The sequence below is a fragment of the Denticeps clupeoides genome, unplaced genomic scaffold (assembly GCF_900700375.1).
Source record: "Denticeps clupeoides unplaced genomic scaffold, fDenClu1.1, whole genome shotgun sequence".
Taxonomy (NCBI): domain Eukaryota; kingdom Metazoa; phylum Chordata; class Actinopteri; order Clupeiformes; family Denticipitidae; genus Denticeps; species Denticeps clupeoides.
This window is the reverse complement of record NW_021630086.1, coordinates 466,468-477,600: the sequence shown is the minus strand read 5'-3', so window position 1 is coordinate 477,600 and position 11,133 is coordinate 466,468. Positions and strand designations below refer to the sequence as shown.

At 52.8% G+C, this 11,133-nt stretch overlaps 1 protein-coding gene across 1 annotated transcript; it reads left to right on the top strand.

Moving 5' to 3' along the window:
* Positions 1-1,525: 1,525 nt before the first annotated feature.
* Positions 1,526-11,041, top strand: prkar2aa (protein kinase, cAMP-dependent, regulatory, type II, alpha A). Its single transcript, XM_028968503.1, has 10 exons — positions 1,526-2,363; positions 6,650-6,685; positions 7,379-7,515; positions 7,612-7,718; positions 8,032-8,185; positions 8,276-8,377; positions 8,485-8,559; positions 8,642-8,707; positions 9,995-10,133; positions 10,227-11,041. The coding sequence occupies exons 1-10, from the start codon at positions 2,117-2,119 to the stop codon at positions 10,349-10,351; spliced, it is 1,188 nt and encodes a 395-aa protein (XP_028824336.1). The 5' UTR covers positions 1,526-2,116; the 3' UTR covers positions 10,352-11,041.
* The last annotated feature ends 92 nt before the right edge of the window (positions 11,042-11,133 follow it).

The window sequence follows — 11,133 nt, the reverse complement described above, 5'->3', positions numbered from 1 at the left end:
AAATACAGGACCATTTCACCGTGTCATGGTGTGCTGTGCTGTGCTGCAGTGTCTCACAATGACAATCACTTCACTTTCAAAAACCTCGGTTGGACCCACAGCATCTTCTCTCAGCATCAGTGTTCTACAGAAGAACATCGATTGAATCCACAGCATGTTATCTCAGCATCAATGTTTTACTAAAGAACCTCATTTGGACCCACAGCATGCTGTCCCAGCATCAGTGTTCTACTGAAGAACCTCAGGCTTGGACCTGCAGCATCTTCTCTCAGCATCACTGTTCTACAGAAGAACCTCAGTTGGAGCCACAAGATATTGTCTCAGTTTGGACTCAGGTTGGACCTGCAGAATGTTGTCTCAGCATCAGTGTTCTACAGAAGAACATCAACTGAATCCACAGCATGCTGTCCCAGCATCAGTGTTCTACTGAAGAACCTCAGGCTTGGACCTGCAGCATCTTCTCTCAGCATCACTGTTCTACAGAAGAACCTCAGTTGGAGCCACAAGATATTGTCTCAGTTTGGACTCAGGTTGGACCTGCAGAATGTTGTCTCAGCATCAGTGTTCTACAGAAGAACATCAACTGAATCCACAGCATGCTGTCCCAGCATCAGTGTTCTATTGAATGACCTCAGGCTTGGACCTGCGGCATCTTCTCTCAGCATCGGTGTTCTACTGAAGAACATCGGTTGGAACACAGCATGATCACTAAGCATCAGTGTTCTACTGAAGAACTTCGGTTAGACCAAAGGCATGTTCTCTCAGCATCAGTGTTCACTCACATACTTGGCCAATAAAGGCGATTCTGTTCTAACCAGTGTTCCACAGAAGAACCTCTCAGCATGTGACCGCCAGGGGGCGGCAGGCGGCCGCTACAGCGCGTCACCATGGTAACGGCTTTACCTGGAGCCGCGCTCTTTTTACGGTGGATTAGTGACGGGCACGGCGATTCTTTTAGATGTACTGAATCTTTAGAATCACTTCATTAGAAAGATTCGCTCATCGAATCCTTCAGTGCATGGCAGGGGGAGCCTGTGAACCGAAACTCGTTCATAAATCATGATATTTATAAGAAGGAAATACAAAGTCTGAAGCTTATTGAAGCTTATTTTTTGAGGTAGACCGTAAAGTTATAATGTTCTATAATCATATATGATAATAAGTAGGATTTCAGATTCGGGTTCTCCTGCTGGACCACGCAGGTTCACATTCGGGTTCTCCTGCTGGACCGTGCAGGTCCATATGTGGGTGTTCCTGATGGACCGTGTGTGGATGATTCGGGTTCTCCTGCTAGACTGTGCAGGTCCAGATTTGGTTTCTCCAGCTGGACCGCGAGGTCCAAATGCGGTTCTCCTACGGGACATTGCAGGTCCAGATTTGGGTTCTCCTGCTGCACCCTGCACTTCCAGATGCGGGTTCTCCTGCTAGACTCCTGCAGAACCCGCCCACGTCCCACGCACCGGGTCGGAGGCGGGATGGACCGCCCCGTCTCGGAACTGATTGGTGCCGAGACGCGTACGTCACGCAGGCCACGCCCACAGAGCAGCAGCGGAAACGTGACGCGCCGCTTTTCCTCACAGAGTCATAATAAGAGCAGGAATATGCGCGACTCGGAATCGGTTCCGGATTCGCGTTCGTTTTGACAGCCGGGTCACGTGTCCGTCCTCCGCTCCGGCTCCAGCACCGGCGGCCACGAACCGGGTCGGAAACGCGTCGCGGTCCACAGGCAGCCGGAGGCCGGAGAGCCGCTCGCCTCGTTAGGCGGCGTTAGCCTGTTAGCATCGCGCTCGGTCGCCGCCATTACCGCCTCCTCCACCGGACCGCAGGCGCCTCGTCCGCATTTCCCCGCCGAGACGCGCCGCCCGCGGCCCTGCCCTGCCCCGCCGTCCGGGGAGGAGCGCTGTTAGCCTGTAGCCGCTTCCCGGCCAGTAATCCCCGCAAATCCCCCGGCCGAGTTCCGGTTCTGGTTCCGCTCGCTTTCCGGGGAGTTCAGGATGGACGCGGGTCGCTCCGCTCTCTGAAGCCGAGACGCTCCCCGCGATCCCGGTCCAACTACATGGACTGAGTCGGAACCGCAGAGCTTTTATTTTTCTACCGCGACCCGAGAACAGGAGCCATGAGCATCGAGATCCCCGCCGGCCTGACCGAGCTGCTGCAGGGCTACACGGTGGAGGTCCTCCGCCAGCGGCCGCCCGACCTGGTGGACTTCGCCGTGCGCTACTTCACCCGCCTGCGGGACGCCGCCGCCGGGGGGGCCGCGGCCAAAGCGGCGCCGGGCCGGGGGGTCGTGTTCGACGGGGAGCCGATGCAGACCGAGTCCAACGGGGACGAGGATGAGGAGGACGACGACTCCGACTTCGAGCGTAAGAACACCAGGGTTCTACTGCTGGGTTCTACCGGGCCGGTGTGTGTGTGATGGACGGACGTCCTCATGAATGGAGCTGACGCCGCGTTGCCATGGAAACCCGGTACCGGCCATCAGTCCAGTGACCTCTGGGCGCCGTAATCTCCTAATCCCGCCTAATATGTTCATTATAGCACCTGTGGGGGCTGAATTATTACTTTTTATTTTGAGAAGCGTGAATGGTACAGTTTAATATAAAAAAATTATCCTGCTGTGTGTGTTTTGGTGGATTCCCGTTTTGTTCTCGTTGTGTGTGTGGGGTGGGGGTGGGGGGCTGCCTTGGACATCCAGATGTGTTTTGTTTTTTTTTAACCAGATGTGGTGACCTGGACGCAACACACTTTAATCCAGCCTGTCAGCAGCCTGTGTGTGTGTGTGTGTGTGTGTGTGTGTGTCTGCATGATAAGGAGCTTTATCTTCTGCAACATGCGCTCGGGCGGGACGTTCTGGTGAAATGTGTGGATCTGACTTGGTCTTATTTCTGTAGAATGTTCTAGCACACACACGTACATGGCGGTGTTGACGGTGAGAATGGCTGTAGAACCGTGTGTGGAGGGAAGAGACTGGAACGTCTTCAGTTTAAAACTTTGTTTATCTCTCATGAAGGACTGGGTCTTTACTGGTGTGTGTGTGTGTGTGTGTGTGTGTTCTCTGTGTGTCGATATGGATCTGAACTTTGGATGTTCCTCATTCTCCACGTATCTCTGGAGAAATGAGGAAGAGCACTTTTTATTTATTTAGGTTCTAGGCTGGTGTGTGTGTGTGTGTGTGTGTGTGTGGTAAACACCAATCTGATTAGCCAGTGGCTTATGTAGAGGGTCATCGGGACGAAGGTATTATCAGGGCGGAGCTTCACCACCTGTCCTTGGAGTCCAGATGAATGATCATGGCTCCGCCCCCCTGGTCTACCAACCGTGATGACCTGTTGCTGCGGAACATTCCGTTCCTCTTCTGATTGTGCCGGAATCACACGTGCTGATAAAATCATCCCCTCTACAGTTTAAAAAGATACTTCACCGTGTCGGGACAAAGCCGTCTTTACCACCTCACCATGGACGAGTACCGATGTCCCGGCGTCCCGGGTCCGTCCCGGGTCCGTCCCGACCGGCACGAGTACCGGCGTCCCGGGTCCGTCCCGGCCGGCCACGAGTACCGACGTCCCGGGTCCGTCCCGGCCGGCCACGAGTACCGGCGTCCCGGGTCCGTCCCGGCGCGCACGAGTACCGACGTCCCGGGTCCGTCCCGGCGCGCACGAGTACCGGCGTCCCGGGTCCGTCCCGGCGCGCACGAGTACCGACGTCCCGGGTCCGTCCCGGCGCGCACGAGTACCGACGTCCCGGGTCCGTCCCGGCGCCACGAGTACCGACGTCCCGGGTCCGTCCCGGCGCGCACGAGTACGAGTACCGGCGTCCCGGGTCCGTCCCGGCGCGCACGAGTACCGACGTCCCGGGTCCGTCCGGCGCGCACGAGTCGACGTCCCGGTCGTCCGAGCGCAACGGTACCGACGTCCCGGGTAGTCAGGCGCGCACAGTAGTTACCGACGTCCCGGGTCCGTCCCGACCGGCCACGAGTGCCGGCGTCCCGGGTCCGTCCCGGCCGGTCACGAGTACCGACGTCCCGGGTCTGTCCCGGGTCCGTCCCGGGTCCGTCCCGACCGGGCACAAGTACCGACGTCCCGGGTCCGTCCCGGCGCGCACGAGTACCGACGTCCCGGGTCCGTCCCGGCGTCCCGACCGGGCACAAGTACCGACGTCCAGGGTCCGTCCCGGGTCCGTCCCAGCGCACAAGTACCGACGTCCTGGGTCCGTCCCGGGTCCGTCCCAACGCGCACAAGTACCTCCGTCCCGGGTCCGTCCCGGGTCCGTCCCAGCGCACAAGTACCGACGTCCAGGGTCCGTCCCGGGTCCGTCCCAACGCGCACAAGTACCGACGTCCCGGGTCCGTCCCGGGTCCGTCCCAGCGCACAAGTACCGACGTCCCGGGTCCGTCCCCGGGTCTGTCCCGGGTCCGTCCCAACGCGCACAAGTACCGACGTCCCGGGTCCGTCCCGGGTCCGTCCCAACGCGCACAAGTACCGACGTCCCGGGTCCGTCCCGGGTCCGTCCCAACGCGCACAAGTACCGACGTCCCGGGTCCGTCCCAACGCGCACAAGTACCGACGTCCCAGGTCCGTCCCGGGCAGCCGTGAACAAGTACGGGACATCCCGAGTACACCGAGAGACTGGATTGCTGGTCGTGTTGCTCAGGTTATTATTAATGTTAATATTTAATCCCGTCTGCATTTTAAACTCCGTTTCCAAACCACAGGGTTCTCATCAGAAAGTCGTTTTGTCGGGAAAAGTATTGCAGTGCGTTTTGTTCCACTATCATGTTCCTAATCTTCTCGTGCACAGAAGGAACGTTCTCCCGGGCTTGTCTGATGTGGGGTTCGGGTCATCTCCTGTCTGGCATGTCACGACGTTCCAGATGTGTGTGGTCTTCTCACTCTCGGAGTGAGGAACGTGATGTTGGAGTAGATGCTGCTTGGTGAAACGCTTTGTGCGGGTTCCGCGTTCTTCTTTAGAACCGCCACTCTTGTCGGCGCTATAGAATTATTTTTCACTTCCTACATTTGTGGTATTTCTGTAGATGTTCTATTGTGTGTGTGTGTGTGTGTGTATGTGTATATATATATATACATATGTGTGTGTGTGTGTGTGTGTGTGTGTGTGTGTGTGTGTGTGTATGTGTATATATATATATATATGTGTGTGTGTATGTGTATATATATATATATATTAGTAATATCTTGTAATATTGGTGACTTGACAAAACGAGACTAAATGTGTTTTTCAAGATAAAAAGTCGACTAAAATCTCTGGTTATTTTTCCTCTGGTTTAATCGCATTATTTCTGTTTCCTGTCCCCCCATTCAGTCGCACGGATGATGTCACTTCCTCTAGTCCTCGTGTTTTTTGAATGGTGGGTTATAGGTATATGGCGGGGCTTCGTCAGATGACTAAAAGGCGAAGCGGACCAGAAAACAGAACGTGTGTCACCATAATAATGATCTTGTTTTAATTATTAAATTGACTAAAGGAAACCTGTCATTTGGTGGAGTAAGTCAGATTAAGACAGGCCACCAGGAACGACTACGGCCTGTTAAAATGCATGTTTATATTCTGTAGGACAATGTCCACATTAACTAGCATTTCTGTTAGAATTATGTCAGGAAGTGAGGTTAAAAATGGACCGGGAGTTGGGGGCGGGGCTCCGCTCCGACCTCCACCTATCAGATTGGAGTGATGGACGCGGCCTTGGCCAATCGCTGCAGATAAGGGCTGGAGACGCGGTGTGGGTGGCGGTCAAGGCTCCGGTAGAAGCGCAGACGGTGAAGGGTTAAGCTGCAGCAGCTGAGACCAGGACTTGGCTGCTGCCTTTTATGGGCCTGCAGGGAGAACGAGACGAGGAGGAGTAAGATGGAGATAAAGAGGTGGATGCCCAGGGGAGGAGTTGGGTGTGGTGGAGAACCCAGTAGCTGCAGTGTGGGTTCCGTCGCGGAGTTCTGACTGAGAGTGTGTGGGGCATCTCCTGCCTCAGGCCCCTCCCTCAAAACATGACACGCTCGTTGTTCTCCTCTAGAACATTTGTAGAACGTTTGGTCTGCCGCAAATGTTCTAAGTGTTTATAAACGGACAATAAATCTATATCAAGAGGCTCAGAAGCACATCAGGAACCATCCCTGCCAGACTAGACCGGTGTCTGGAGAACGAGGCTTTTATCCCAGCAGCTGGACTGGTAGAGCTGAATGGTGCATTGTGGGACAGGATAAAGGCCCACTGCGGGGTCAAAGAGAGAGAGAGAGACTCTTGAGAAGCTGAAGGACTCTCGCCATTCGGGGGCGCAGAAAGACCATCTCTCCTCTCACCTCCGTTCTCCTCCTCTGTGTGGACGAGGAGGACGTCTCCATGGCAACTCCAGCTTCCTGATCTGCCACACGCACACAGGAAGAGGAGGGCTGCATGTTGATCAGCCGTGCTGGCGTGCTTGCTATCGATGGTGTGCAGAATGTCGAGTGTGTGTGTGTGTTTGTGTGTGTTACCTTCTCATCTTTGAGTTAATGGAGTGTAACAGCCTGGTGATGGAGTGAGAAGATAGGGAGAACCTCGGTCTTGGGGTTTGACACGGATATGTTAATGCAGCACACACACACACACACCTCCTCCCCCGTGTTAGAAGTAAATGTACCTTTCTCTCTCTTCACAGCTCCTCCTCCCAGCAGATTTAACAGAAGAGTGTCTGGTAAGTAGCGCTTGACGTCAGAGCTCTAATCATGTGGTGTGTGTGTGTGTGTGTGTGTGTGTGTGTGTGTGTGTGTGTGTGTGTGTAATTTTCTGCCACAGTTGCTGGTGTGTCAGTGTCATTATGTTGAGATGGTTCTAGTTAGGAAAGTGTTGGATCGGAAACACCGGGAATAGTCAGGGAATGGTTGAGTAATGCTGGGCAGTAGACTGGTGATTGTCCTTGTGAAACACTGCAGCACGGTGACACGTGTCCTCTGTACTTAACCGTCACCCTTGGTGACAGTGGGCGGCCATGACAGGCGCCCGGGGAGCAGTGTGTGGGGACGGGCCGCTTCCTTAACCGCTAGGCCACCACTGGCCCTGGAATACTGGGACTAGCTCGGAAACGGTTTGGAAATTTTAGGAATGGTTGGGAATTGCGGGGAGTATGAATGGGAACGGTTGGGAATCACCGCTGCATCGGATTAGTTTCACTGCTGAGACCATAAAAACAGCAACATGGGAAGCGGCCAATCAGCCGCGGTTATTGATTGACATCATCCATGTAATTCAGGGTGTGTTCCAGAAGACGCCTCCTGAGATGTTAGGTGAGGGAACGTTCAGGGGCCGATGGCGTGTCTATAGGAACCTACTGATCATGCCGTGACCTTTGACCCTGTTAGTTATTGCTCCAGTTTTGTGTGTGTACCAGTGTGTGCTGAGACGATTAACCCTGATGAAGAGGAGGACGACTCCGAGCCGCGGGTCGTCCACCCAAAGACAGACGAGCAGCGCTGCCGACTACAGGAGGCGTGTAAAGACATCCTACTCTTCAAAACGCTGGACCAGGTACACACACACACACTCGTACACCGAACCTCGTTTTAAATAAGGACAGCCACTGTAAAAGGTGTGTGTGTTTGTGTGTGTGTGTGTGTGTTGCAGGAACAGTTCTCTGAAGTGTTAGACGCCATGTTCGAACTCCGTGTCCAGCCTGATGAACATGTTATCGATCAGGGAGACGACGGAGACAACTTCTACGTCATCGAGAGGTGTGTGTGTGTGTGTGTGTGTCTCTGTGTAGAGGTGTGTATGATATCGTGGTGCAGGGGGACTTGGTGGGAATATCCGCGAAGGTTCTCAGTCATCCAGGTCACGGTTATTTCACAGCCAACTGGACAACGATTCGCCCTTCCGTTCCAGAGGACCTTCTCAGGTTTATAAACCCTGTGGAGACCTGAAGGTGGTACCTGCTGGTCACCTGTGGGTTCTCCCTGAGACCACCTGAGCCAGAGTGTGAACGGAACCTCCTCCAATAAAGGAAGTTTCAGGGGATATTGTGTGTGTGTGTGTGTCTCTGTGTAGAGGTGTGTATGATATCGTGGTGCAGAGGGACAGCGTGGGCTGCTGCGTTGGCCACTACGATAATAAAGGAAGTTTCGGGGAACTGGCGCTGATGTACAACACGCCCCGCGCTGCCACCATCATCGCCAAACAAGAGGGGGCGCTCTGGGGCCTGGTGAGTGTAGTGTGTGTGTGTGTGTGTGTGTGTGTGTGAGAGAGACACGGTACTGTTGTTGGGTTCTCACTGTAAGGGTTGATCCCTCAGGACCGGGCGACGTTCCGTCGGCTAATAGTGAAGAACAATGCCAAGAAGAGGAGGATGTATGAGACCTTCATCGAGTCTGTTCCTCTGCTGAAGACTCTGGAGGTGAGAAATGATCTGAGCTGCTGGGCTCTGTGGGGTCTCACACACCCTGAACGGGATCGATCCTGAACACCTGACTGTGTGTGTGTGTGTGTGTGTGTGTGTGCTAGCTGTCTGAGCGGATGAAGATCGTGGACGTTCTGGGCGTGAAGTCGTTTCAGGATGGTGAGAGGATCATCATGCAGGTCAGTTCAGAGGGCAGCAGCTCATCACATGTCGACTGTTAATATTTCACACTCTGACTGTGTGTGAATGTGTGTGTTACAGGGTGATCAAGCCGACTGCTTCTACATTGTTGAGTCTGGGGAGGTGAAGATTATGATGAAGAGTAAAGTAAGAGCCTGACGTGCTACAGGAAGTCTGGTCCCAGCCTCACAGCTTTAGGGGGTCCCCCTGTGGGCGGTGGGAGTCTGGGGAATGTAGGCTGGTAGTAGCAGGACACTAAACCCTGAGTGACTGTAAATGCTGATTGTAAGTCGCTCTGGATAAGGGCGTCTGGTAAATGTGGTGGTGCCCGTCACTTCTGTCACCTAGTGGCCACCTGGAGTGATGCACTATTGCGCCAGAAACTGATTCTTTACTTTACGTTACTTTACTTTACTTTATTTTGCAGACGCTTTTATCCAAAGCGACTTACAGGAGGACGACACCAGCAATTCTCGTTCCATTTCTATTGATTTTGAGTTAACAAAACTAAGAGCCCCGATAAGGCCGAACTTGTTAGAAAAAGAACATGCTTGGAAATTAAGTGCTAGACGAGGGATATTTATTTATTTATTTATTTATTTTGTGCAGTGTGTGTGTGTGTGTGTGTGTGTGCTGGACTCGTCTGAAATATTTTTTTTGAATAAGTGGGTTTTCAGCTCTTCTTAAAGGTGGTGGTAATCTCGGCTTGTCGAATGGAGCAGGACAAGTTGTCCCACCAGCCAAGGATAACAAAGGTCGATTTGAACCGGAGACCACGTGAAGAGGGAATTTTCAGTCTCATTTCATGTGCAGATCTGAGAGGGCGTGCAGGAGTGTATCTGGCTAGTAGTGTGTTGGTGTAACAGGTGAATTTACAGCCCTGTAGGCAGCATCAGGGCTTTAAACTCGATGTGAGCAGCTACCGGGAGCCGGTGGAGAGAGGTGAGAAGAGGCGGGACGTGGGTGTGGTTCGGCTGGTTGAAGATGAGGTGGCTGCCACATTTTGGACCAAATTCGTGCTCATCAGGTCCTCATAAACCACCGGTTTCTGGAACTCTGTGTTAGCCCATATAAGCCCCACCCCTCCACCTTTCACCTTGTTGATGAGATGAGGATGTTCATATAAATATGTTTTCATCACCTTGTGCTGTCAGTGTAGCCCCGCCCCCTCTCTCCTTATCATTTATACCTACAGCATTCCCCCCTGGAGACACTCAGGGTTAAGTGTCCTGCTCAGGGACACGATGGTAGTAAGTGGGGTTTGAACCCGGGTCTTCTGGTTCATAGTCCAGTGTGTTACCCACTAGGTTTTACATGGGGCTAAACCCTCCGAGAACAAGATTGGAGAACCCAAGATTTGGGTTCCAGTGTGCAGGTGGACGCTGAAGGCCTCTCTCAGTCTCTCTTCTCTTCCTCTCCCTCTCTTTTCTTCAGACCAAGTCTGACCTGCAGGACAATGTGGAGGTGGAGATCACACGCTGCCCGCGGGGACAGTACTTCGGGGAACTCGCTCTGGTCACCAACAAGCCGCGCGCCGCCTCAGCATACGCCATCGGATACGTCAAGTGTCTGGGTGAGAAGAGGAGCGTCCATCTGTTTGTAGAGTCATCCTGGAAAACCTGTGTCTTGATTGTGTGTGTGTGTGTGTGTGTGTGTGTCTCTGCAGTCATTGACATCCAGGCGTTTGAGCGCCTGCTTGGTTCCTGTAAGGAGATCATGAAGAGGAACATCGCTCACTACGAGGAGCAGCTAGTGGCGTTGTTTGGATCCAGCATGGACCTGAGGGACTGAGAGAGAGAGAGAGAGACGTGCCTTACACACACACACACACACACACCAACACACTACCAGTTTCACACCTTTACTTTAAAGCACACCACACACACTCTTCCTTAGACACACTCCTGTTTTCTCCCTGCTTTATCATAGATGTGCACTCACATTTACAACACACACACACACACACACACTCTCCTCAGTCTGATATGAAAGCGTTCTCAGTCCTGTGTCCCTGAGCTCTTTATTGGCGTTTAAGGACACACACATACACACACACACATACACACAAAGATGAAACCCCAGCCAAGGACCCATTTCACACACCCCTCAGCCTCAGCTGCGCAAAAAACCAACTAGAGAACGACAGGGGAAGAGGAGCCAGCTGCTGGATGATTGGTGCGTTTCAGCGTTTTGGAGGCGGAGCTTTGATAAACGTATTTAAATGAGATGTTCTCTTTTTTTTGTTATTGGTGGTTGATTTAGTGCTGGTGGTTCCCATAACGACGACCTCTGCTTTCAGGGTCGCTGTTCTCAGTGCAGAGCTCCACACATGTATTGATTCATGTATTATTATTATTATTATTATTACTATTATTATTATATTGATGGTTTTGTTGGGTTCAGCTGGAGGTGGTGTCAGGTTTAGTGCTTTTCTCTCGCGCGAGTTCTTCTGAAAACAAATAAAGCAGAACATTTTGGTAACCTGGTGGTCAGTCACTTATTTGTTCCGTGTGTGAGAGAGTGGAACTCATGAAATTAAAGGCGGATTTACACACATCACCACCAGTACCATC

What these genes read in the sequence shown, in the direction of transcription:
- prkar2aa (XM_028968503.1), top strand. Translation starts at nt 2,117, where the DNA reads ATGAGCATCGAGATCCCCGCCGGCCTGACCGAGCTGCTGCAGGGCTAC. An exon ending in AGGGGGCGCTCTGGGGCCTG is followed by an intron (nt 8,186 to 8,275) that starts GTGAGTGTAGTG and finishes TTGATCCCTCAG; the next exon opens with GACCGGGCGACGTTCCGTCG. An exon ending in GTGAGAGGATCATCATGCAG is followed by an intron (nt 8,560 to 8,641) that starts GTCAGTTCAGAG and finishes TGTGTGTTACAG; the next exon opens with GGTGATCAAGCCGACTGCTT.